This window comes from Penicillium daleae (genome assembly GCF_028827525.1).
Source record: "Penicillium daleae strain IBT 16125 chromosome Unknown utg000002l_segment0_segment0, whole genome shotgun sequence".
NCBI lineage: Eukaryota > Fungi > Ascomycota > Eurotiomycetes > Eurotiales > Aspergillaceae > Penicillium > Penicillium daleae.
The window spans coordinates 5,409,109-5,434,793 of NW_026623150.1; the positions used below are offsets into that span (position 1 = coordinate 5,409,109).

At 49.3% G+C, this 25,685-nt stretch overlaps 10 protein-coding genes across 10 annotated transcripts; 7 read left to right on the top strand and 3 right to left on the bottom strand.

The window, feature by feature from the left end:
• Window positions 1–223: 223 nt before the first annotated feature.
• N7458_002833 (amidohydrolase) lies at window positions 224–1,837 on the bottom strand (the record flags this gene model as incomplete). The annotated part of the gene is made up of 1 exon (XM_056906216.1): window positions 224–1,837. The coding sequence occupies one exon, from the start codon at window positions 1,835–1,837 to the stop codon at window positions 224–226; it is 1,614 nt and encodes a 537-aa protein (XP_056770323.1).
• A 1,132-nt stretch (window positions 1,838–2,969) lies between these two features.
• Window positions 2,970–4,842, top strand: N7458_002834 (Major facilitator superfamily domaingeneral substrate transporter; the record flags this gene model as incomplete). Its single annotated transcript, XM_056906217.1, has 5 exons — window positions 2,970–3,030; window positions 3,106–3,179; window positions 3,238–3,308; window positions 3,376–4,561; window positions 4,615–4,842. The coding sequence occupies 5 exons, from the start codon at window positions 2,970–2,972 to the stop codon at window positions 4,840–4,842; spliced, it is 1,620 nt and encodes a 539-aa protein (XP_056770324.1).
• A 543-nt stretch (window positions 4,843–5,385) lies between these two features.
• N7458_002835 (carbon-nitrogen hydrolase family protein) lies at window positions 5,386–6,309 on the top strand (the record flags this gene model as incomplete). The annotated part of the gene is made up of 2 exons (XM_056906218.1): window positions 5,386–5,427; window positions 5,494–6,309. 2 exons carry the CDS (start codon window positions 5,386–5,388, stop codon window positions 6,307–6,309), a joined length of 858 nt encoding a protein of 285 aa, XP_056770325.1.
• A 1,364-nt stretch (window positions 6,310–7,673) lies between these two features.
• Window positions 7,674–8,303, top strand: N7458_002836 (uncharacterized protein; the record flags this gene model as incomplete). Its single annotated transcript, XM_056906219.1, has 1 exon — window positions 7,674–8,303. One exon carries the CDS (start codon window positions 7,674–7,676, stop codon window positions 8,301–8,303), a length of 630 nt encoding a protein of 209 aa, XP_056770326.1.
• Window positions 8,304–9,863: 1,560 nt separating this feature from the next.
• N7458_002837 (MonooxygenaseFAD-binding) lies at window positions 9,864–12,020 on the top strand (the record flags this gene model as incomplete). Its single annotated transcript, XM_056906220.1, has 6 exons — window positions 9,864–9,990; window positions 10,078–10,319; window positions 10,379–10,489; window positions 10,564–11,021; window positions 11,106–11,439; window positions 11,511–12,020. The coding sequence occupies 6 exons, from the start codon at window positions 9,864–9,866 to the stop codon at window positions 12,018–12,020; spliced, it is 1,782 nt and encodes a 593-aa protein (XP_056770327.1).
• A 557-nt stretch (window positions 12,021–12,577) lies between these two features.
• Window positions 12,578–14,824, top strand: N7458_002838 (uncharacterized protein; the record flags this gene model as incomplete). Its single annotated transcript, XM_056906221.1, has 15 exons — window positions 12,578–12,794; window positions 12,861–12,954; window positions 13,008–13,035; window positions 13,085–13,131; window positions 13,183–13,260; window positions 13,329–13,394; window positions 13,443–13,480; window positions 13,533–13,702; window positions 13,761–13,815; window positions 13,871–13,924; window positions 13,991–14,078; window positions 14,135–14,274; window positions 14,333–14,407; window positions 14,470–14,589; window positions 14,649–14,824. The coding sequence occupies 15 exons, from the start codon at window positions 12,578–12,580 to the stop codon at window positions 14,822–14,824; spliced, it is 1,446 nt and encodes a 481-aa protein (XP_056770328.1).
• A 185-nt stretch (window positions 14,825–15,009) lies between these two features.
• N7458_002839 (glycosyl hydrolase family 79 C-terminal domain-containing protein) lies at window positions 15,010–16,741 on the bottom strand (the record flags this gene model as incomplete). Its single annotated transcript, XM_056906222.1, has 3 exons — window positions 15,010–15,785; window positions 15,842–15,975; window positions 16,029–16,741. 3 exons carry the CDS (start codon window positions 16,739–16,741, stop codon window positions 15,010–15,012), a joined length of 1,623 nt encoding a protein of 540 aa, XP_056770329.1.
• Window positions 16,742–18,454: 1,713 nt separating this feature from the next.
• Window positions 18,455–19,435, bottom strand: N7458_002840 (alpha/beta hydrolase; the record flags this gene model as incomplete). The annotated part of the gene is made up of 1 exon (XM_056906223.1): window positions 18,455–19,435. The coding sequence occupies one exon, from the start codon at window positions 19,433–19,435 to the stop codon at window positions 18,455–18,457; it is 981 nt and encodes a 326-aa protein (XP_056770330.1).
• A 1,264-nt stretch (window positions 19,436–20,699) lies between these two features.
• On the top strand, window positions 20,700–22,605 carry cp1 (putative carboxypeptidase S1; the record flags this gene model as incomplete). The annotated part of the gene is made up of 2 exons (XM_056906224.1): window positions 20,700–20,834; window positions 20,917–22,605. The coding sequence occupies 2 exons, from the start codon at window positions 20,700–20,702 to the stop codon at window positions 22,603–22,605; spliced, it is 1,824 nt and encodes a 607-aa protein (XP_056770331.1).
• Window positions 22,606–24,330: 1,725 nt separating this feature from the next.
• N7458_002842 (putative DnaJ domain protein Psi) lies at window positions 24,331–25,593 on the top strand (the record flags this gene model as incomplete). The annotated part of the gene is made up of 3 exons (XM_056906225.1): window positions 24,331–24,478; window positions 24,568–25,235; window positions 25,297–25,593. 3 exons carry the CDS (start codon window positions 24,331–24,333, stop codon window positions 25,591–25,593), a joined length of 1,113 nt encoding a protein of 370 aa, XP_056770332.1.
• Window positions 25,594–25,685: the final 92 nt, after the last annotated feature.

A 25,685-nucleotide genomic window follows, 5' to 3' on the forward strand; every position in this document is an offset into this window, starting at 1 on the left:
CTGAATCGACACTGCAAATCTCAAACAGTATCATCAAAACTAAGGGCTTATTTTCTTCGCGTACCGATACATCACCGCACTTCTTAATGGGCCATCTTGGCGGCTTGGCTAAATGAAAGTAGTAATTCGCGACTACGACTTTCGTTTCCAATTTGTCCAATTCAATATGATACACTTGCATGCTCATTCTATCTATCGTATTATACCTGCAAACATGGTATTGCTAGGCACTTGTAGCTTCAGTTGAGTCGTATGCCTTCTTCCCCCGATACCAAGTCTGGCACACCTTTGCCTCAAGAAGCTTCTCGGGAGTCCAATGCGCATCGACTATCAAAAAATCGGCATACAGGCCCTCTCGCAAACTTCCAGTCCAGGATTCCGCAAAGCGTGCATATGCTGCTCCAGCAGTTGCAGCAGTCGCAGCTTCAGCCAAAGTTATGCCGAAGTGAGCGTTAACAGTCGCTGTCGATTCAGGCTCAAGTGCCGATCGCCTAGTAGTCGCATTGTAGAGGTTGGGGAAAGGCAGATTACGCGCAGTTGGCGCGTCAGTTCCAATTGCAATAGGTGCACCCCCGTCCATGAACTCTTTGTATGCAAAGGCGCGCTTGCATCGATCGGGTCCGACAAGACTGGGCCATGCTTTGAATAGTGCTGGGTCAGAATGGACGGGTTGGACCGAGGCTGTGATTCCTAGTTCACCAAGACGCTTCGCGTCCTCGGAAGTCGTCATTTCTAAATGTTCGATTCTGTGCCTCCGACCGGGGGTTCCGACTTGTGAGAGAACGTCAATAGATTGGCGAACGGCGCGATCGCCAATAGCATGAATTGCACACTGTAGTCCAGCTGAATCGGCTCGCTGGACAACTTCACGCAGCTGATGCTCAGGCCAAATGGGCTCAACTGGATCAGATTTTCCGGTGTACGGCTGAAGCAGAGCAGCAGTGCATCCATCAACAACTCCGTCGCAAATGAGCTTGATTCCAGCGATACAGAAATCCGGCTCCGTGTACTGCTTTCGCAACTCAACTGCGCGATCGACGTAGGTGAAGTTGACTTTCTGATCATCGGTATATGGTACAAGCCAATGGGCAGCAATATGGAACGGAATATGCTTATCGCGGCGATACTCGTTCAGAATCTCCCAGGTGGCTTCATCCATGGCCATATCCACAACGCCGGTATAGCCAGCGGCAGTGTAGGCGTGAATAGCTTTGTCCAATGCAGCAAGCTTGTCTTCTTTGGAGTAGAGTTTCTCCACATAGGGCCAGGCCATGTTTAGTGCAGCAGACTCATCTAGAAGACCGGAAGGTCTTCCGTTCTCATCACGATGAATACAGCCACCCGGAAGATCGGGGGCGGTATAGGCCCCCATTCCTTCCAGAGCAGCCGAGTTGCACCACATGGAGTGCAGATCGAAGGAATCAATGAAAATAGGCCGCGGGTCAAGATCATCAAGCATGCTTGCTAGCGCAACGCCTTTCGTCGATAATTGAATCCATCCTCGGCAAAATATTTGCGGCACGGACGGGTTAGCCTCAGCGTAGGCTTTGATTGTTGCGCGGATCTGTTCGAGAGATGTGCATTCGATGAGGTCGACCTTTTGCAAAGAATGGCCGAAATGCAAGATGTGTACGTGGGCATCAATGAAGCCAGGGACCACAACGCGGTTGTCCAGATCGACAATATTGGCGTCCGCAGGGATCTGGGCATCGTCTAGCGAGCCAACGTAAGAGATGCGATCATTATTGATAATCATGCCCTCGGCAAACTCATTGGCACCCTTGGTCGAGGGTGAGGAGGGCACAAGAATGCGACCATTTCGGAAGACGGAAGTCATGATTAAGTGATCGCGAGAAGTTAATTTTGATCGCAATGGAAATATCCTTCGATGGCAGAAGCTATTTAACGAAAGGCGCGGGGTAATCGGGATCTGTTCTAGATACCCTGTATCTCTAGGACTTTCCTTTCGTAGGTCCAGAAGGCTGATGGTCCGTCGAGAAGGTGCACTTTGATACGTGAAGTGGAGAAATGCCGCTCTTGCATTGTGGGATGCGGGTGCTCAGGCGGAGGGATTAGATCGGCGACGGTCGGACTTGCGCCGCGGCAATTGCTAGTGCTGTAGCAGTGGACGGATCTCGGGTCGACTGGCTAAAAGCAGCTAGTCGATGTTGTATTTTCCTTATCCGCGCAATTTGACGCAATTGGTCAGTTTGTGATGGGGTCTCTGGGAGGAGTGGATACCCTTGTAGAAGATGAAGACGAAGATGGGACGAGTTGACAAGAAGATAATAAGAAGATGATTCTATATATGAAACTAACAAGCGCCTTCGAGGCGAGATTGATTGGATGATACTTTTAGTCAAGGACCTTTGTTATCTTTGAAGATTACTTGCTTATCTTTGTATGTATCTCAACATATCATGGTTGCTCGTTTGCCGACCCTGGTAGGAAGCAGATCTGGACGGTCCGTGGGCCCTCAGATCTTAAATCGATCCCTCCTCGAGAACGAACGTCAGACTCCTTTAGCAGTCATCATTAGTTCATCTTTATGATAACTTAGTACGGCATCTCGTAGCCGACGGTGGGTTAGATATGCCACTTAAACCCAATCCCCGCCACCGCCCGGGCTATTATGAAGATATTTCCCCGCATCAACACCTGGGGAGACGATACGGGCTTCATTCAACCTCTTCATCTTATTGGCCATGCCCCAACCTTCCCCTTTTGAGAAAGGCTCCATACAACTGGGCGGCCGATGCCTGCGTTGTGAATGGCTACGGGATATCAGCCTTCATACCTCATGACGATAAGGCAAGCAAGAGTGCAGGCTTGATCCTCACGACCGAGCAGAACGAAAATGATAAAAGGTCCCCGTCCTCCGTGAACATTGCAAATTCTCCGCCCTTCATCGCAAGGTCTAAAGCAGACCTTCCGCTACCCCTGAAAGCCGACCTGTATATTCCACAAGTATGTCAGCGGGCAATTATGACATCGACCCGGCTTGGCCTCCAGGCACCGTGGGACTTGAAGGTAAGAAACGATCTATTTGTTTTCCCCCGAAGACTCTGCCCAGGTGGACTTGTCACTGACAAAGCTTTTTGATAGACATCTCTCCTTCAACTGAAGGAGCGGAAGTAATCTTCGAGCCAAAGCCATCCAGCGACCCAAATGATCCGTTGGTCAGTATTTCGACTTCTGTCATTTCTCTCGACGAGCTCTGACTTTTTTGCCTCTTAGAATTGGCCGCAATGGAGAAAATACGTGAATTTTGCGTTCGTTTCTTACTATGTCATGATGGTGCTTGCGCTGTGAGTCTTTCCTTCTCCTTTGCCTTGCCGGTATTAATGGTTTTGATTGAATACTGAACGTTACCAGCATTGACGTCGCGACTGTCACATGGGGACCAGTGAATGCCGAACTGGGCTTTAGCTTCGTTTTGCTCAACGACAGTTACGCCGCCGGTTGTGGAGCGCTGTGCATTGGAGCCGTGATACTTGTCCCTTTCGCTCTTAAGTTCGGACGACGACCCATATACGTTTTCAGCACGGCCGTCCAATGTGGCATCAGTATTTGGTCTGCCCGGATGCAAACCGTGGCAGACCTAATGCTGGTCAACGTATTGAGTTGCATCGTCGGCGCTCTGGCAGAAGTCCTTGTCCAAATGACAGTGGCGGATATGTTCTTCGTGCACGAAAGAGGCCTCATGAACACGTTGTACTATTGGGTGACGACTGTGGGTGTCACCCTGGCCCCGCTGGCTGGTGGGTATATCACTCTTGGCCAGGGCTGGCGTTGGGTGTGGTGGTGGATGGCCATTTTGTTTGGAGTTGGATTGGTTGCCTTTGTTTTCTTCTATGAAGAGACGATGTTCTGTGTGCCATCCATCGATGGGGTCCCCGTTGCTGATAAGATGGGACCGGAGCCAACCTCTGAGAAGCAGGGGTTCGAGGCATCTGACTCAAAGCGAGATGAACAAGGCCTGGTTCCGCACACCACACAAGTTGAACCCGTCCAGATTGATTACTCGATTCCAAAGAAGCCCTACTTGAAGAAGTTGGCATTATGGACCAATTCTCCCATGTCTTTCATCGAGTTATTGAAGCACAGCTATCAGCCGTTCTTGATCATGTTCAGTATTCCAGCGGTCTTCTTCATGGCCCTAGAATACGGAATCATGACTGCTTGCACAACAGTGCCAGTCACAACTCTCTCATCAGTCATGACTCTCCCGCCGTACAATTTCGGCGCGGCCCAAATTGGCTTGATGGGGCTTCCCCCGTTTATCGGCGCTAGCCTGGCAACTATCATATGTGGCCCATTGAGTGACTCCATTGCGCTTCGACTGGCGAAGAGAAATGGCGGCGTGTTTGAGCCCGAAATGCGTCTCTGGCTGTGCCTAATATTCCTGCCACTCGTTCCAGCAGGCCTCTTCATGTTTGGAATTGGTCTGAATAATGGCTCTCATTGGCTTCTTCCAGCATTTGGATTGGGTATTAATGCGTTTGGCGTGGTTCCTGCCAGCAGTGCTGCGCTCACATACCTCACCGATGCATACACAGATGTAAGTCTTATGCCAGTTAAAAGAAGCGACTCATTTCTAATCATTTATTCTAGATCATCGCCGACTCTATTGTTGGGCTCACCTTCATCCGTAACTTGATCTCTACAATCTTTGTCTTTGCTCTGGCACCGTGGGTCGACCGGGTTGGATTGACATGGTTCTATGTGACCTTTGGCTTGATCACCACATTCATCATGCTCGGGAACATTATATTCATCTATTTTGGAAAGTCATTCAGAGTTCGTAGTGCAAGGAAATATCGCTATTTCAGTGCGCACTGAATCGGAGCAGCATGAAAGGTTGATCAAGAATCATTCAGATAATTTAGCTCATAACTGTAGCCTTTTGATAGCACGCACTCTTAATAACTAATTAGTTGAATCAACTAAGCAGGGGAATTACAATTCAATACACAAAGAAAGTGTCCAAGTATCAACATAATTTAGGACTCTGAGCCTGGTTGACAACAATGGCGCAGTCGAAGTAGATGTGTGCATCAGAACGGGATTTGACTGCACACTAAAACCCGTAAAAAGCAAGCCACAAATTCTGTTCAGTCCACGAGATCTCGGCAAGATGAACCAACCAAAAGATCAGCTTGATTGAAGGTTGCAATTTGAATTGCCGAGGTGAGGTGTATGATAGCGAATGAAATGTTGGAATCTATCGGATGCGGGGAATGTTGATAGGAGAGTACTTTGGATCCGATATTCCGCACTATAAAGTCAGTAAGCTGTTCCCCATCTCTGCCTGCATTCCAGAGTCATTGAATAGCTCAGATTTTGAAAGTTTTTAAATTCCCTGTTCTGTGATTTCTTGCAAAAATGCCAATTCACAAGATCGCTGTTATTCAGCTAAGCCCGAAGGTAAGCTCGGAATGCTCATGAGGCTCTAATCATCCCTACAACACGTGTTGACGTGATCACTACCAGACTCCTAATGAGATTGAGTCCAATCATCGGCGGGCTGTATCATTTATTAGGGATGCAGCCAGCGCTGGGGCACACTTAGCGGTCCTTCCAGAATACCATCTGGCCGATTTTGCCCCCGGTCACGATCCTGAAATTCGCAAGCAATGTGCCAACTGGGAAAGTTATCTGGATGCATATTGCGCTTTAGCCAAAGAGTGCAATATTTGCATCGTCCCTGGATCCCTTGGGGAATTGCACTCTGACGGCACGATCGTCAATGCGGCATACTTTATCGATAATACCGGTGCTATCAGGGGCAGATACGAGAAAAAGAATCTCTGGCACCCCGAGAGACCCTTTGTCAAGGGCTCGGGAAATGACAGTCGTCATGTTGCCTTTGACACGCCGCTCGGAAAAGTTGGCTTACTGATCTGTTGGGACTTGGCGTTCCCGGAAGCGTTCCGAGAGCTGATTATGCAGGGCGCGAAGATGATTATCGTGCCAGCATTCTGGAGATATACCGATGCGGGGGACGTTGGCATCAAGCGCAATCCTAAATCGGAGGGGGATTTTGTCGATGCCGCTGTTGTTAGTCGGGCTTTTGAAAATACTTGTGCGGTGGTGTTTTGCAATGTTGGTGGTCCGGCAGAGGCGGGGTTTGCTGGACTCTCTCAGGTTGCATTGCCGTTTCTCGGTCGGGTTGAAAGGTTTGAAAATAGTGACGAAGGCATGAAGATTGTTGAGATTGATATGGATGTTCTGGAAGAGGCTGAAGGGGAATACAAAGTGCGGCAGGATCTTGCTACACCGGATTGGCATTACGGTTATCGCCAATGACAGTGCCTAGCAACCTGCCTATGGGATGACATATTAGGACATAGAATTTGTTGTGCTGGTCCTCCGCAAGGAATAATGCCTGGAACCTACCATCATCATGATTCAACTGCTCTCTAAGGAAGCCACATAGTATGTCCACGTAATCCAACATGGCTGAAGCTGAAAAGCGGAAAGCATTCTCGAATGATTGCATAAAGCTTGACATGCCAAGATATCGACTGTAGATTTCTTACATAAAAGAAATAACACCGGCAAGGCATCTTTTCCGACAGCATGAAGCAAAAACTGCCAAGCCGCTGTCTAAATCGGTCGGTCGCTGATGGGGCGACGCAAGCAAAGTACAGAGCAGCCAGTAGAAGCAAAGGCCCTATTGTTATCAGCAAATCACCTTGGATCAAGATTCGTGGGGCCATCGCCCCCGAAGTTGACAAACTAAATAATTTGTAAAGGCAGCAGCGAAAATTTGGGAGATTGTAGATCATTACCCCGACCCGTGATGTCATGCAGAATCAGCAGGATCCCAAGTCCAATGAAACTGTAATCGTGGAAAAAGGTATGCGTAACACTCCAAGGCAGAGAGGACAAAAGTAGGTGCAAGATGGCGAGAGTGTGGCGACACACAGGGCGCGATTTTCCGTTGCCAGTCTTTTGGAGATCGGATTTCCTAGTAAAACCCGTGCCCGAATTGTCGCGGCCGAACAAAACAATGGACCGCAAGATATCAAGCCCAGACCGAGATATTTTCGACCCGTTGAGAGGAAACTCTGGATCAGGGCGGTCTTGGCCGTGGAGAGTTTCAGCCTCTTCCAAACGGCAAGTGTGTTGGACAACAGCTGGAGCCTGCACCGCCATGAGTCCATGACGCAAAGAAAAGGGACCGATTCATGCCGAAGAGCAATTGGCTGGGACTCACGGTGCCTTTCCTGTTTCAGCGCTAGGCCTTGGGGGGTTTCTCTTGGGGGCGGGTGGATTGCGATTGGATGCCAAGCAGAGTTCACAAACCATAGCTTGAGAAAAAAAAAATATAACCCCATCGGGCTGAGCTTGGGGGTCCACATGGGTGACCCTGGTGAGGACAAAAGGATGAAGATCAGACATGTCGGATGAGCCTCCAAGGGTGTGTTCAGTGGTGCGGTTTATTTTAGGCGACAACTGGGGGTTGTAAACTTGGTCCAGGCTAAGGCTGCCGAGGGGGGCGGATTTAAGCCTCGTTAGTCGCTGCCCTATATACCTCCCGCTTGCTGCTTCTCATAATTTCTACCCTTGACACCTTCCCTGCTCATCCCACAAGGTTTCTCTACCAGAAGCTCATCAGATACAATCCTACCCTTACCACCATCGATCTCTGAACAAAAATCATCACCATGCAGTACAAGGCCCTTGCCACTCTGCTCTTCGCCACTGCAGCTCTCGCTGTCCCGGCTTCTGATACCACCATCAGCCCCGACGACTTGCTGGATGATATCACCATGCCCATCATGACCGAAACCATCCCCAGCGGTATCCTGTCCGTCATTGAGACCGCCATCCCCAGCACCTGGTACCAGGCCCTCGAGACCGACTCCGCCTTCCAGTCTTCCGTGCTCAACGACATCCTCCACAGCACCTATCCAGCTTGGTACAACAGTCTGCCCAACAGCGTCAAGTCATGGGCCACCGCCGAGGGTGAGGCCGAGTTCTCGGCTCTCTCCAGCTACTTCAGCGGCATGCCCACTGTTACTCCCACTTCGGGCTCCGGCTCCGCCGGTAGCAGCTCTCACGCCTCGTCCACTCCTCTCTCCACCGGCCACAGCTCGACTTCCGCCTCTACTCGCCTGACTTTGACCTCCACTGCCACCCAGACCAAGACGGCCTCCGGCAGTGGCTCTTCTTCAAGCTCTGCTTCCGGTTCTGGAACTTCTACCTCTACTGGGGGTGCCCCAGCTGCTACTGGTGGCCTTGCTATCAGCCTGGCTGGCGCGGCTGGTGTCCTAGGTCTTGCCTTTGCTCTGTAAGATGTACTCTGAGGGATGCACAAAAGGCGCTCGGTTAGAGGCATTGTGGACGTGCTTTGGGGGCTCTTTTCTCAAATCCATAAATGATTTTACTGCTGTTCATGACGAATGCTTTCTGATGGCAACACAATAACTCCTACGTAATCACGATCTTTCTCACTGAGAATCAAAAACATCTCAATCTTTAATCCAACAATATTATTGCCCTGCTCGGGAAGCTTTATGCCAGCTCCCTGACTTGGAAGAAATCCTTGCGGTGTAGCCACCTCCCGCTATTCTTGCGTCCATTTGGAGTAGAAAATTATGCTAACAAGATATAACACCATATTGATGCCGACAGTCTTTATTCATGCTATGATACTGACCCGGGTAATGTTCTTATCAATGATGTGTTTCTAAATTCAGGATTTCTGTTTAATGCGGAGGCTCGATGAGTGGATGCGATAACCACAGGAGGAATAAAGATCAAATGCACAGGGCGATGGCCATATTGGACTGCAAAGTAGCTTGCAGACATGATTCTTAACTGGGTTGATCGAAGAAGCTCCCTTGGCATACGGTAACTGCCGTATAGTTATACCGAAGACCTAAGACGGCTGTGCTGAATCATTCCTATCCGGGATTAGCGATTTCACGATACTCATGTATACAAACACAACAGCCACTGACAAAGGTGATCCTCGTTGGCGGACCAGCGGAAGGATTTATTCAGGTCAGTGGCAGTGGCTGAAGTACGAGTATGTTATGGAGATTCCCTCGTCTTCGATAGTTCCGTTGAAGGCTTCGTTAGAGAAACGGCCTGTTGGGCAACATCAGCAAACCTATTCACGATTCCAGAGGCAGCGCTGAAATATAAGATAAACCCGTCACATTTTGAGATATTGTATTATCGAGCCATGCTATCAATTCAGTGGAAATCCCGTCGCAGATGGCATTCTGTAGTATATCAACGGGTGATAACCTGAAGGGGCTTCGTCTTTGATTCTGAGGATACGGATAGCCAGCGTACACTTCCTTGAGGTATTTCGGCCCCACAAACCGACATCAGCTATCACCCCCTGCATCGTGAATCTGCCGAAGATTTGAGCCGGTGATATTTGGCACTTTGGTCGACATAAGCCCCGGTCTGTTTAAAATCACGCTATGCAGGGGTCAACAGACGGTTGCCTGTTTGGCAGAAACAGTTGATATGCGTGGAAATTGCTGGTCAGGAAATCCCACCAATAGCAGCCCCAACTTATCACAGTGAGAAGGCAACTTGACACGTTCCCAGTGCCTTTTGTGTCTTATTCCACGGCCATGGCCATCAGGAGACCCTCCTGGTACCCCGCACCCCGCAATGCCCCTAGTAAAAGAGACGCGTCTATATCCGAATCTCTATATCCGGATGTTTGTGTCCGCATTCTAAGAGATAAAAAGCATATTATACATTAGTTGAAGCCATTTGCCTTCGATTTGAACTTCACTCACTTCGAGGATTGTCGAGAAAGAGCAATCACCGGCGAGAGCCTTCTGGTTAAGCAAGATTCGTCCAACAATATCAGTTGCGAGAGATTCAACATGGGAGATTCTGGATCTGCACCCATGACCTCCAACGACGGTGATATTCCGGGCTCTGTGCCTGTCCTCATCGTCGGTGGAGGTCCTGTCGGTCTCTTGCAAGCACTGTTATTGTCGCGACTTAATGGTGAGATTTCCCTCCTCCGGAAATTGTTAACCATCGTTTCGGTTCAAAGATATCCATTGCAATAGTACGTGCTAATTCTTTTTGCAGTCCGCTCGCTGATTGTCGAACGCTATCCCGAGCGCCTGGGAGCACCCAAAGCGCATGCAATTAACCCGCGATCTTTGGAGATCCTACGACAATATGGCCTCGGCGAGAAGCGGATTCGTAGTCTTGGTACGGCTCGTGCCGATGGACACTGGGTCAACTTTGTGACCAGCCTGTCTGGCGAAGCGGTTGGCAGACTTCCTTATGAACGTATGGATGTGGCCGTGCTAGATGACACCCCAGAAGTATTTCACCCTGCAGAAAGCACACCTCTACAACAGTCGCGTCTAACGCGGAAAACCAGATGATACACAACATCTCGCAACCGGTCTTGGAAGAGGAGCTCACGAAATTGATTGAGCAAGATCCCAATATTGCCCTCAAGAAAGGCTACAGTATTCATTCTGTGCTCCAGGTACCCTCTACTCCTGCGATTCTTCCTCAACTTTCCCTATTGAATATTTTGATACATATTGATACTTTCTACAGGGTGAGGACGAGGTTACCGCAACTATCAAACAGACTCGAGGTGAAAATCTCTATAAGGTCACTGCTCGGCATCTTATAGCCTGTGACGGGCGTAAGAGCAGAGTACGCGAACTTCTTGAAATTCCTTCAGAGGGCGAGGGCTCGGACCAAACAATGATGACCATCCACTTCAGCGCCAACTTACGACCTGTCGTCGGCGACCGCGTTGGTATGCTGTACTGGATAATGGACCCAATTGCGGCAGGCTTCATTATTGGCTATGATCTAGGCGAGACACAAGTACATATCAGCGAGGTCGATACAGCCGAGTACCCTGTGGAATCATGGACGGAAGAGATGTGTCGGGCCAAAGTTCGTGCGGCCATTGGCCAGGATGTTTCGTTCGATATCTTGAGTTTTAGGCCGTGGGTATTCCGGCGACAGATTGCGAAAACCTTTCAGAAGGGCAATATACTCCTGTGAGTACCGTCATTTTTCACGCTCTCTCTTGAGATTCACCGTCAATTGCTAATGAATTCTACAATACAGCGCTGGAGATGCAGCTCACTCGTTTCCCCCACTGGTGGCTTGGGGCTGAATTGTGGCATTGCAGATGTGCACAATCTTGCCTACAAGATTGCCATGATTCACCACAAGGTGGCAGGCGCATCTATCCTCTCGACATACACACCTGAGCGTCGAAGTATAGCAGACAATTACTCCAAGCAAAGCGTCAAAAATGGAGACAAGATCTTCAAGTTGGTCAAGAGCTTAAACATGGCAGGTGTCACAGATATTGAAGAAGCTCGCAAGAACCTCCATGAGGCTTTGAAGGATCCTCGGCAGCGGGAGAAAGTTGATGAGGGAATTGAGGAACAGAGGGAACACTTTGACAATGTGAGTCGATTGGATCTTGCTATCGATCTAGAGATCACTAGAAGCTGACGAGCGCTATCACTGCCATTTAGCTCGAGCATCACATTGGATATGTGTATGGATCAGATAAGCCCCCTACTCACGCCTCGTATTACCACCCCAAATTCATTGCAGGAGCTCGGTTACCCCATGCCTGGATTTCATTCACACCCTCAGCTCGAATTCAGGCATCCACCATGCGCCTAGAGCCGATAGACGTCTCCTACGTCAAGGAGCTCAGTGCAGCTCAGATCAGCCAATGTCAGTGGAGTACACTGGATTTGTGCAACCCAGATTCTTTTACGTTGATCTTGGGCGAACAAGACAATCAAGGACATACCCGATTCTCCAAGGTCGAGAAGCACTTTGAAGACAAAGATATCCCTCTTAACGTGTGGCGTCTTGGCCAAGATCTCAGCGTGGTGAGACAGTCGTGGTTCGCTTCAGAGATCCGCCGTGGAGGGCTTTTAATTCGACCCGATCAACACATTCTTATGAGGATTACTTCTCTTAAAAGCAGTGAAGAAATTATCTCGGTGTTGGATAGCCATTTAAAAGTATAGAAGAATAGACACAGATCACTCAACTCATTCGGGACGCCAATAACTTGATCGCACTTTTTCAATTTTTCAAGCACGACAGCAACCGCAAGCATTACTTTCAGAACCAATCGATCTTTTGGTCACATATGACATGCTGGGGATATTTTCGGATAGACACTCAAATGAGCGCTTTGCGTCGGTCACTCGCCGCTGTAGCGATATAATCCCTAAAAGCCCCCACTTTTTTCTTCAAAACCCCCACACAGAAATTCTAGACTCAACAAAATGAGTGGAGAAATCCAATGCTAAAGGTGCCAAGGCAAACTAATGGACGGCCGGCGCAACTTAGCTCTTACTCAGAAACAAGACTGGTTGGTCTAATCCCTATTTTGTGGATCAGTTGTGAAGAGTCGGCACAGTCCCTTAGCACGCCATCGGTGGCATCAATGGCCTTATGTAAAAGCCGGCAGACCGAAAGAGTAAGTGTAGAAATATAGATACTAGGAAGGTCCGCCCTGTGCTGCATCTTTTCTGTGTAGACAACAGACGAACGGAAGGGATTGTTCACAGTAAGCGAGATGGCCGACTCAAGCGCAAAATCACCGTCCGACGAGGAGGTTTCGACTTTCCCTGAGAAAAGGGTTTGGCATCGCAGCACACTTTTCAATGCCTTCATCATCGGAGGCGTTGGATTCCTGGCTCCTGGGCTGTGGAATGCAATGAACTCCCTTGGAGCAGGCGGTGCTGAATCACCGTACCTGATCAACGCGGCCAATGCCTTAGTTTTCGGACTGAGTATGTCTCTGACTTCAGTCGAGTCGTGTGGGAATTTTGTCACTGATGATATCTTCTGGTTGCTAGTGGGCTTTTTGTGCGTCTTTGGTGGTCCAATTGCCAACCGTATTGGAATGAACCGGACCCTGCTGTTGGGTGCAGCTGGCTATCCGATATACTCGTAAGTTGGCCTGAAGACACTACAGGAGATCAATAATCTAACGCAAGATCAAGGGCTGCACTGTATACGAACAATCGTTATGTGAGTGCCAAGTTTTGCAGCAAATTTTGAAATTACTAACAATTTGAAGGGCAATGAATGGTTTGTGTTGCTGGGAGCAGTGGCCTGTGGATTATCGTGAGTTCGAAATACAGACTTGTGATTGACTGAAGCAGCTAACCAAATCAGGGCCGGTTTATTCTGGGCCTCCGAGGGTGCGGTGGCACTTGGGTATCCTGAGCCAGCAAAGCGAGGCCAATATATGAAGTGAGTGACCTGACATCCTGAACATACTGATCTCTTGGGGATGAGACATCATGCTCATCAATCAATAGTATCTGGCTTTGGTTTCGGACGGGCGGGCCTTTACTCGGAAGTGCTATTGTCCTTGGATTGAACCAGTAAGTCGGTTCCTAAGAAGGGAAGGGTTTCCGCTCACTGTGATATAGCTCTTCCGCTGCCAAGAAAAAGGGCAAAGTCGGATCCGGTACGTTACACTTTCTTTAATCTGAGGACTTGTTGCTAAAAGAACTTCACAGAGACCTATCTCATTTTTGTCGCATTGCAATGTCTGGCGGTCCCACTAGCATACTTCCTCACACGCCCGGAGAAGGTCCAGCGTAGTGACGGAAGCAAAGTCAAGGTTATTGCACAGGATTCTTGGAAAGCAGAATTTGTTGAGCTTTGGCGAGTTTCTGCTCGTAAGGAGGTACGTTTTCGCCTGAATCTATGATGTGAAAGCTAAGCTCATATAAACGAATCTCCAGATTCTGTTATTACTGCCCGTGTTCTGGGCGGCTTACTTCAATCAGTATAATGGGAGTAAGTCCAGTGGATGCCTTTCATATGGTAAACTTGGTCTGATTGAAATTTCTAGACTTTGAGACGTATTATTTCGGAGTTCGCGCCCGAGCTTTGATTGGACTTGTTGGTAGGTTTTAAATTCATGCATCAAGTTGCCAATTCAGAGTGCGGAAACTAACGTCTTATTTTTCAGCTTATCTCGCTGCTCTTCTTTCGTCATGGCTTGTCAGTCGCTTCCTGGACTATAAAGGTCTAAGCGTGAAACTTCGCATCACATACAGGTGAGTCCTCACATATTGACGAGCTCTCGGATATAGACTAATATCTGAATATCCAGCTTCTTCTACGTCATTGCTCTCCATATCCTTGCCTGGGTCTATGGCTGGGTAGTTCAGGAGCAGTATACGGCCAACCCTCCGTCCTACGACTGGTCTGACAAAGGCTTTGCTAAAGGAATGTTTGTTATCATTCTCTGGCGTAAGAACCCTTTTTTCTCTCCTTGATATTGACCTACTTGCTTATTGTGTCGTTCTAGAATTCTCTCAGCAAGCTCTGCAAAACTGGCTCTATTATCTTCTTTCAACTATGACCGACAACATTTCTGAACTTTGTATGTTTCAAGATATGCGAATGCGTAGCTCTGTTTTATACTTTGCTAACCAATAATAATAGCTCGTTTATCAGGTGTCCTGCGTGGCCAAGAAAGTTTCGCCCAGGCAGTTTCATATGGCCTCAACACTCGGGAGTGGTATGGTGGTCGAGTTCCTCTGGCGGTAAACACAATTCTGCTTGGTGAGTGACAGGAACATTCTATTCTTCGGCAAGGAGGTACTAATGCATTTTTCGACAAGGCCTTGCCGTACTGCCTACGTGGCTTGTTGTGAGGAATCATACACCTGTCGAGCATGTCAAGAGTGAGGACACTTGGAATTCAACTCAAGATGAGGAGCAACCACTCCCTCAGAAAAGTGACAAGGAGATTGCCAAGGCCAGTTTAGTGGTCGATGCAAATGAGGTCACCAAGTAAGGCATCAAAGCTGAAGTGCGGCACTCGCGGGGACAAATATGACCTATGCTCAGGGTGGACCTTGTTAAAAATAATACGGGCTGAATAGGTTGATAGCGAGCTTGACTTAGCTTGAAGCCGAATAAAGTCAAAGAAGAGAAGATGCAATGTCAAGGTCTATAAAGCTAATCAAACATATATTGTGATCAGGAAAGTTGTACAATCACTGCCTCCGTATCCCAAACATTGACAGAGATGTGTCCGTTCATGTTCTTATCCTTGTTGATAACCAACTTCTCCTCCTCGTATCCCGCAACCTTACGACCAAGACCCTTACTAAGCTTCCAGCTCCACTGCTCACCATTCCAAGTCACGTTTTGCTGTGGACCACCAAGGTCAAATCCGAGAGCAGCAGCACCATGCTCAGACTGCATGCGCTGAACAACGGCCGACTTCACATCTTTGCCAATGTCAATCTGAGCAACGTATCTTGGACGAACGGCCGGGCCATACTCCCATTGGCGCATGTTTATTATCGCAATGCGCGACAACTTGTCGGTCTTCTGATCAAACATTGCATAAGCGCTGAGGAAGTCATTCTTCAGGTCGATCTCTTTAATCTTTCCAAGTTTATCATTGCCAATGAAGTCAGCAATGAACGGCGCCGCCGGGAAGATGCCCTGGACAGCGCGTGTCTTCGCATGGGCGCTCGTATCATCAGGCAGCCACCAAGCGTGTGTAGCATCTGGACCATGCGTATTGCAGACTCGCTGAATGCCGTGCCACATAGCAGCCAGATGGAAATCCACTGCCCAGATGGCCGCGCCAAAGCCGCCTGCGAATTCGACTGCAGTATTTCCGATGGCGGATCCAGCTTCTGAAATGACAAGAGGCACAGACTTGTCGATGCCATTTAAAGATTTAACAGCCGCGGCATAGGGAGCAAGTTTATTAGTGATAGCTTTGTGGTTCATCAAAGTGTCTAAATTTAATGTAAGTTAGCGCGATATTCCGCTTCACTGGTGATGAGGCACTCACCTTTCAGGTCTGCGGCAGTGTATTCGTGGCCACCGTCATTTGCGCCAATCACCTGGTAGTAGTGTTCAGCGGCATACTTGATTTCTTTCTGCTGTGTAGACGTTCCCTTAAAGAGGGGCTTTAGTAGATCCATGCTTCGGGCCAGTTAGCTTGATTGAGATAATGGTGTAGGTCTTGAGGAACTTACAGTGTGAACTTGCTAGGTGAGTCCGCCTTGCTTGCCACTTCGGCCGCAATCTCTCCCGTCTGGAAGATCCGAGCCTCATCTCCTTGCAATTTGAAATCCTTGACGACTTGCTCTTGAATCTTTTGTGATCGCTGAATATATCCATCAACACCATATGCTTTGTACCAGTTTGGCTCATTGCCGAGGGCAATCGCCGCCACTCTCTCCTTGTTCGCTCCTTTGTTGGTGGCGGCGCCCCATGCCTGCTGCAGGAAAGCCATCGAAGCTTCAAGCTTCATCTCATCTCCCATAGGAGCTTGAAGAGTCCAGTGTGAATCCTCGAAGCGTTTCAAAGCATCGAAATAGTCTGGCCCGACGGTATAATCGTCCAGGCTGTTGCAAAATTTCTTGCTCGAATGGCAATCGGCAGCGACTTTGGTTTGCTCAGGCTTGAAAGTGATATGATCACCGCTTGTGCCACCCACACGAATGACCAGCGGCTTGCTCATACGGGATTGAATAGAGTGCACCACGTTGACGGAGAAATCATTATCGTAATGGGGAAGTAGTCCAGACTCGAACCCAAAGCCAAAGAAATCAGCTGGTACAGCGACAGCCCCAGTCGATGCAGGAATAGGAATCGTGACGTCTGTACATCCTACGCAGGTCGAGGGCACGGGCTTAGCAAAAGTGGCTCCCATTGTGAGGAAAGTGCCAGCCAGCAAGGGAAGCATTGCGGAGTATTTGGTGTTTTGATCTATGAGGGACCGTACACATCACGGAAGAATACAAAGAGTCTTATATGCCGATGGCTGATCCTTTGGCCCCGACCCCAAGGGTCTGAGCCTTGTTTCTATGAAAAGATCCTTTGCGGCTCGGTTCCACGAAACTCTCTAGCGCTCTATGGGAGCCTTCAACGTCTAAATACTGTCCAATCCAGTCAAGATGTCCAAATCTTGCTTCGAAGCTAAAGTCAACAGACGCTGTTGGATACAGAGGTCGTCGGGCTGGACTTGATATGTATCTTCAAATGTCACTTGATAATGGAGGATATTACATGCACTTCGATTTAGTCATTCCAACCCACAGATATTTTCACTGCCCGGCCCCTGGACCCTGTATCCTGGGGCCAAGCCTTGCTGGATTCATTGTATGCAGGGACTGCTCTAAATTTTGGAGCTTTGTTGGTAAGAAATGATTAAACGGGGGCTACAATGAAGGTTTCAGATAACAAAAGGATCCCTCTATAACAAAGGGCTACAGGCACTCGCGGTAGCCAAGCTTTTACCCTGTCTGCCGCCCCAGTGTCGAGAGGCTCTATAATTCGCTGTAGTGGATTATCCAGGGTCCAAATGTGGTGTACAGGGGTTTACCAGGCACATAGCCTCGTCAATCGAGCCAATAGAGGTATCAGCATAGGATTTGCCTGATAATCCATTCAGCGAGAGTTCGAGAAAATACGATGAGATCTATTTTTGACTCGGCCCGACGAACGTGTGGGGGCGGCCAATGGAGGGGCCAAAGAGCGTAACACGAGCAAACAAAGACCTTACCCCAGTGAACACAACAGATTTCTCGCTTGTATGTTGGCTGTATGGCTCGTTATTTAAATAACTTAAGTTCAAGAGTTCCCGCCCTCGTAAAAAGGGAACCTCTTTTTAGCCATATGGGTGTTGGAATGCCTATCAATGGAACTACGAATTCTGAGAGACTACCCTCATCAAGAATGTATCTCTAAATGTTTAGGAGAATCTAGCTAGCATCTTGTGTCCTAATTCGTTGAAATCACTGAACATGGTTTAATCTGTTGTGGATTCTAGGCGTCCAGTGCCCCAGCTTAGAAGCCATGTGCACTCTCTCGCTATGTTCACAGCTTAACCAGCTGGGCGTGGAATACAACATATGCCCGTATTAGGTTCTGGCGGCATGAAAACAAACAAGATTTTTTCGTAGAGTCTGGACACTCATCAAATTTTGTCTCAGAGTGATTATATTGGGAAATAGCAGATATAAATATATTGCAAATAACACAAGGCTGTTCGGTATCTCCTTTCTCAGTTTCGGCCCCGGCCCCAAAACGACGACACTCAGCTCGGCGACCTTGGAGATGTTCCTGTTCAATAGTTGTGGTTTAAATCACACCAGTGAACATTTCCCTCGTAATCAATGCATTTTCATGCTCAGCCTCGATTTAGAATATGTACGGGTCATCAGGCCTGGCACTAATTTGATCAAGGCCGAATCATGTTAGTCCTATTCACTGATGTAAACAAATTATTGCTCGAGTACAAAATTTCCTTTGGCCCAAAGCATTGTATGAGAAAGGACATGTAGATTCTGTCTAATTTCCGAGGTCTGGGATCTCTCAAGTAGTGAAAAGGAAGCTGCCTTTGATCATAACGTGTATATTCGTCGAGTACCCCCGTCCATCCTTTCTCATACCGAGGCTAGAGTCCTTTCCAGAAATCCTCGATTAGTCCAGCAACCTCAGGAACCCTTTCCCTTACAACTCCATGTCCAACCTGCGGTACCACAGCAATATTCCGCATGCCAACATTCTCAAGCTTTTCCACACTACACACATCATCAAGCTCTCCCAAAACACTCAGATTCGGAATTCCACTTTTTGCCGCTTTAGCAAATTCAGGATCTTTATCGAAAACCCCGCCATCCCTAAAGACAGCTACCACACTTGCAGCGTGACCTTCATGCTCCTTCATTTCCCACTCGCGGACTGCCTCGGCAACCACTTCGCCCCTCGCAACCCTCTCCTTCCAATTCGCAGGAACCACTAACTGTCCTCCCTCTAGGAACTCGAGAACCCAGGCTCGCGCGCGCTCCTCCAATCCCTCACCACCGCGAATGTAACTATTCTGCTCCTCACTAAAGTCGCTCGTGTGCAGTAGACCCGCAGGCGCGACAAGAACCATAGACGCGACACGCTCGGGATGCGAGACTGCAAAGGTTGCTGTCGTTGCTCCGCCAAACGAATACCCAATAAAATGGGCATCTTTCCACCCAAGATGTACCATCAGAGCTTCCAAGAGTGCATGGAAGAGTGCGGGTTCGTGTGGGATGACCGGTGTGTCTGTTAACCCGTGGCCCCACTGGTCAACGAGGACACATTGGGCGTGTGGGAAACGAGAAGATAGTGCGCTTGCTAATGGTTGTAGCCCGATCGCGCAGGTCTGAATCCCGTGAACGAAGAGAACGCGTGAAATTGTGTTGGAGGTGTCGGGGGTTGCTGGAGATGAGGCTGGTAGCTCGTAATAGGCAGCTCTACCGTGCGGTGTTTGCAAATATGACGCTTGTGGTAGCAGCTGGCCGAAGGTTGCAACAAAATCGGCCTGGGATGGTGCTCGAATAGGTTGGAGCGCAGCGCTGGGCTTGGTTCCAGGACGAGGCAGCACGATCATAGTGCTGGACATTTCAGAGACCAAAGTGAGATCGCGGATGTTTTGAATATATCCACTAAGAGGGGTATGATCTAACCAGCAAATCAGCATTAAATTCCATGGATTTCGAAGGTACCATCCTACCAAGATACTATAATTTGTTGGGCTGGATGCAAGTTTGTACTCGATCAAGATAAAAACAAACTCCAGGTATTTAAGTGTCTTCTATAGGGACTCGTCAGCGTTGACACCAGGTTGATATCTGGAGTTAACTAGATAACAGACAACATTGGTAAGCAAGGCTGTCAGACGCTAAACTACTTTCGGCTTAGGGCTATTGGTCTGGGATCGAGCATAAATAGGCGAGAGCATTCACTGGTATTCTATCTGGTCTGATTTGCCAGGAACTCGATTTCTATAGTTATGGTGCATTCTCTAGTGCCTCATGCACTAATTCATGAGGCATAATGGACCTTGAGCGTGAATCAAGGTTGCTTGGTCATTCTATGCTAATGTCTAATTGACATCGATTGCTTGAGGTGCATCCAGCCTAACGAGCATCTACATGTAAAACCTGGCCCGTAAACGTGTCATTCACGCTTGAGTTTTACAGATTCCGTCTCTTCCTTTCTATGTCACAGAGTTAGGTCGCACTTCAGTATCGCCCTGTGATTTTATGTGCTGTAGTTACCGTCTAGCCGGCCTCTTGCAACTAAGCTGCCTAGAGCGTCCCACTGTCTTCAATAATCGGGCTCGCCGGAGTGACCGCGAATATCTTCTGAAATGACAAACGATACAACCCTTCAATTTCTCTCGTGTTGCCAGAAGCTATGAGGTTCCCTGATCGGCCGGTCCCCACTGGCACCCTCGGCCAAGCCGGATGTCCGTTGGGCTCCGCAGTCTTCAAAGGCCGTTGAATGGACTCAACCTCGGGACTGCGATCGGGGAGTATAAACGGGAATCCCGTATCTAAATGGCAGCCTAGTGACAATTGTTGGTAGGCACGGGGATTCGAGCCCTGCGATGCATCACGAATGGTTTGTGGTTCCCATTCACGGCGCCATTTCCCCACTTTTCCTCGTCTTTTCCCCAGCGCCTTCGGGTTTATCGTTGCATCCAATCGCTCGACCGCCGATCTCGCCGAGTGGATGAGCAAATGAGTCGCTTTGTTGCTCCACTGACTATCAATTTGGCCTTGGCTTTCACTGATTCATAAAGGCGCGAGATCCCAGAGTTGAAAGAAACGTTCCTCGTGGTTCCTAGTCTCGCTCTCGGTCTTCCCCGCTAGTTAGCCACGATGGGCCTCACGACTTGGCTTGCAGCCGTCTCGCTGGTCGGCACAGCTGCAGCACAATACTTCCCACCTGCTCCCGAAGGATTGACAGTGGTAGACTCGAAACATGAGAAAGGAGTGAAGATCTCCTACAAGCAGGTAGGCTTTTCATTTTTTCCTTGAGCGATCTGCGATATCCCAATACTGGGTCACATGAACTAGTACTAAATTCCGATCACAGCCGGGGATCTGCGAAACCACACCGGGCGTCAAGTCGTACTCTGGTTACGTGCACTTGCCCCCAGGAACCCTGAACGATGTGGGCGTATCTCAAAAGTATCCCATCAACACATTTTTCTGGTTCTTCGAAGCCCGGCATGACCCGAAGAACGCCCCTCTATCCATCTGGATGAACGGCGGGCCCGGCAGTTCGTCCATGATCGGTCTCATGCAAGAGAACGGCCCGTGTGTTGTGAATGCAGATAGTAACTCGACCGAGCTGAACCCCTGGTCCTGGAACAACTACGTCAACATGCTGTACATTGATCAGCCCAATCAGGTCGGATTTAGCTACGATGTAGCGACCAATGGCACCTTCGATCAGATCGCCCAAGCGTGGAATGTTTCCAACTGGAAGCACGGCGTGCCAGAGCAGAACAATACCTTTTACGTCGGCACGACCACCAGCGGGAAGCCCTCGGCGGCTGCTAATGGTACGGAGAATGCTGCACGGTCATTGTGGCATTTTGCGCAGACTTGGTTCTCCGAGTTCCCTGAATACAAGCCTAACGATGATCGCGTGAGCATCTGGACGGAGTCATATGGCGGTCGCTACGGGCCGTCATTCACTGCGTTCTTCCAAGAGCAAAACGAGAAGATTAAGAATGACACGCTCACTGCTGCGGGCGAGTCACACTACATTCATCTCGACACACTGGGTATCATCAACGGTTGTGTTGATCTCCTCGTCCAAGCTCCTTCATACCCCAAAATGGCCTACAACAACACCTATGATCTACAGACAATCAACAAAACCGTCTACACAGAAGCCATGCACGCCTGGAGCCGACCAGGCGGCTGCAAAGATCAAATCAAGCACTGCCGGGCCCTCGCCGCTGAAGGAGACCCCCAGATGCACGGCAACAACGAGACAGTGAACAAAGTCTGCCAGAAAGCCGGCGATTTCTGCAGCAACAACGTCGAGGGCGCATACATCAACTACGCAGATCGAGGCTACTACGATATCACACACAAGAATCCAGACCCGTTCCCGCCAAACTACTTCCTGGGCTTCCTGAACCAGCACTGGGTACAGGGCGCACTTGGCGTACCCATCAACTTCACCGAGTCCATCGACAGCGTCTACCAAGGCTTCCAGTCCACAGGCGACTATGCCCGCGCCGACGTCCGCGGATACCTCGACGACATAGCCTACGTGCTAGACTCGGGTATTAAAGTAGCCCTTGTCTACGGAGACCGTGACTACGCCTGCGACTGGATCGGCGGCGAAGACGTCAGTCTACGCATCCAGCATGCTGAAGCTGATGCCTTCCGAGCAGCAGGGTACGCGCCCCTACGTACGAATGCCTCATACGTGGGCGGCCAGGTTCGGCAGCATGGCAACTTCTCGTTCACGCGTGTGTATGAAGCGGGCCATGAAGTACCGGCTTATCAGCCGCAGACGGCGTATGAGATTTTCCACCGGGCTTTGTTTAATCGTGATCTTGCGACGGGCAAGATTGATACTGCGCGGGATGGGTCGTACTCGACCAAGGGACCGGCTTCGACGTGGCAGTTTAAGAATCAGGTGCCTGAGAGTCCTGAGCCGGTGTGTTATATTTTGGCGTTGGAGTCGACGTGTACGGATGATCAGATTGCCAGTGTGGTGAATGGGACGGCGGTGATTAAGGATTATGTTGTTGTGGGGTGATGGTGGCGGATGTGTTGTGTACGTACAGCCCTGACAGTGCATATCTGTGTATCCCCCTATACATGATCCTTGAAATATAATTCATTGGAATTTTCTGTCATCTCTCTTATGCTTTCCTTGAAATATTTGCCCTCCAAGTAGTATACTATCTCCATCTCAAAATGGCAAACACGTGCCTCACTTAGATTGGCGAATCGAGGCTTGTACACGCCTTCCTAATCGGGAGATCCAGACTCCTCCAGGACGCCTTTAAATACTTCCTCCCTCACCCGCCCTCTCTTCTTCTTCTTTCTCCTTTCCTCTCCCAGGTCTCTCTTCGCCGTTCAAGACACACCCAAGGCACCACCATTATCTCGGGTTCAGTCCCTCTTGTGTCGGGTGGAGATGCCTCGAGTGAGCTTTGTTGGCTTCAGATTTATGAGGTAAACCCTGATGGTTCTCTTTCTGCACCGATGATGAAGAAGATGCTTGGACCAATATATCCCAGAGGCACTACTTACCGCTTGCTCTTTGGACTTCGTCGGCCTGGTGGTTGGGTTCGGCGTTGATCCCACTGGGTGGGTGTGCGTAAGGGCCAATGACGGGGTTTCCTGGATTCGATTACTTCCAACTGAGAGTGCCTTAATCATTTACACTGCTTTGCTTCTGTCTTGAATTGTCCTTCCTCGCTTCCCCTCTTCTTGCTATCTTTGTTGGGTTTCTGGTTTGTCTGTTGCTGTCATTCATGGTCCTAGAGGTCTCGAGTATCCTGAGAGACCAATGACAAGGCCGACTTCCCTAGCTCTACTCCTGCTATTATTCCTGATTCTTGTCCAGTCCTTCTGTCCACTTGTCTCAGTTCCCGTTATTTTACTTCTACCTTGTGGTGTCTAGTGTACTCTGATCCGGTGTTGATTATTTTGTGACTTGTGATTCTTGAGTTTCATCAAATATAATTCAATCTATTTATATACCTCCGCTCATTTCCCGTGCCTATCTCTTTAAGCTTAATTCAACCACACACCCTGGGCCCTAGTCTTTCTGTAGACACTATCAAAAGTCGTCAAATTAAGTTGCGGGTCTTGTATCGATCTGCTGGGACCCAACCAAAAATGCCACTGACATAATGCCTGACTAACCATGTGGGGCCGGGGCCATCGATGATGTTATGGATCGTGAAGGTCACGCCGATGAGGATACATCAAAGACGCATTAATATGGTTAAGCATAGAGCAAAAATCATTACTTTCGAGCAGAAATTCAGTCTAGAACATCATACGACGATCAAATGACCGGGCAAAAGGCGGAAGTGCCTGAGGAGACCATCGAAGCTTCTCGAAGCTTCGGTCCCGCGACGTCACACGTCATTCACTGGAGACCCGCTCGAGCAACTGTCGATAATCCACTTGCAGTCATCAAGTTTTCAGCTCATCCCCGCAATTTCCTCCTCTATCGAACATTCTCACTGCACATGCTGATTCCTCAGTTGATTTCAGGCTGCTCAGCACTCAGCGTTGAAGGAACGGAACTTTCTCTATTTGTCTCCCACAGTAGAGCCGCTTGATTCCCGCGGAAGCTTCCTCTTCATTCGAGAAGCACCCAGTACATTCTCTCCTCCATCGAGGGATCCGACCACCCTGTTCCCACCCCGAGGATCCTCGCTCTCTTAAGCGCGTCTTACCCTCTACGCCCGCGCTGACTTGATTCGCCTCTCGATACACAAACTCAATTCAACCCCGCACAACCATGGTGGCCGAAACAAAGCTCTATGATGCCCTGAGCATCAAGCCTGATGCCTCCCAGGACGAGATCAAGAAGGCCTATCGCAAGGCTGCCTTGAAACATCACCCAGACAAGAACAAAGATGACCCCAAATCAGCCGAGAAGTTCAAAGGTATGTCTGCACACCGACTCTTACCAATTCAGGTTACCTCGCTATCCTGCATTATTTACAAGTCGCCAATACTAACCCCTCCCTAACAGAGGTCTCCCAAGCCTACGAAGTCCTATCTGACCCGGAAAAGCGCAAAGTTTACGATCAATTTGGCCTTGAATACCTACTCCGCGGCGGTCCCGCCCCGTCGCCCGGCGGTGGTGCTGGTGGCCCCGGTGCTGGTGCTGGTGGCATGCCAGGAGGATTCAATTTTGGCGGCACGCCTAGCGGCGGCGGCACTCGCACATTCCACTTCTCAACTGGTACTGGCGGTGGCACCCACGGCTTCAGATTCAGCAATGCAGACGACATCTTCCGAGAATTCACAAAGGCTGGCGGCGGAGGTGGTGGTGGACTCGATGATGACATCTTTTCCATGCTTGGTGGCATGGGAGGCGGCGGTGGTGGTAGCTTCCGCAGTCGTCCAGGCGCAGGAACAAGCTTTCCGTCTTCCAAGGCGAACCGTGCCCCTTCGCCAGAGCCGACTATCATCGAGAAGGACCTGCCGCTGACGCTAGATGAGGTTTTTAAGGGAACGACCAAGACTGTGATTGCCAAGAGCAAGTCGTTTGATGCTAGTGGGAAGCGCACTGTTAAGGATGTGCCGCTGGAAGCTGTCATCAAGCCTGGCATGCGGCCCGGTACCAAGATCAAGTACCGAAATATTGGAGATGGAGAAGAAGGTGGCCGACAGGATATGCACCTGATTGTGAAATACGTAAGTGAAACCCTCCGACCCCACCATTCTGTCCATGAGCATCTGCTAACAACTCTTACAGCTTGACCACCCAGACTTCAAGGTTGAGCGTGACAACCTTGTTACAACCGTCGACCTCAGCCTCAAGGAAGCTCTGACCGGCTGGGAGCGCATCGTCCGTACCATCGACGGCAAATCCATCCGCGTCACAAAGCCTGGTCCCACACAGCCCGGCCATGAGGAACACTACCCAGGCTGGGGCATGCCGAGTTACAAGAAGCCCAATGAACGGGGTGACCTCGTCGTTCGCGTAAAGGTCACATTCCCCAAGACTCTAAGCGCCGAGACAAAAAAGGCCCTTAAGGATCTTCTCCCTTGAACCTGTTACGTATTGATTAGCATTGGGTCTCGGCGTTGGTGTGAGCGTTCTTTTTCAATCCATAGGGTGGTAATATAATGACAACGGTGACA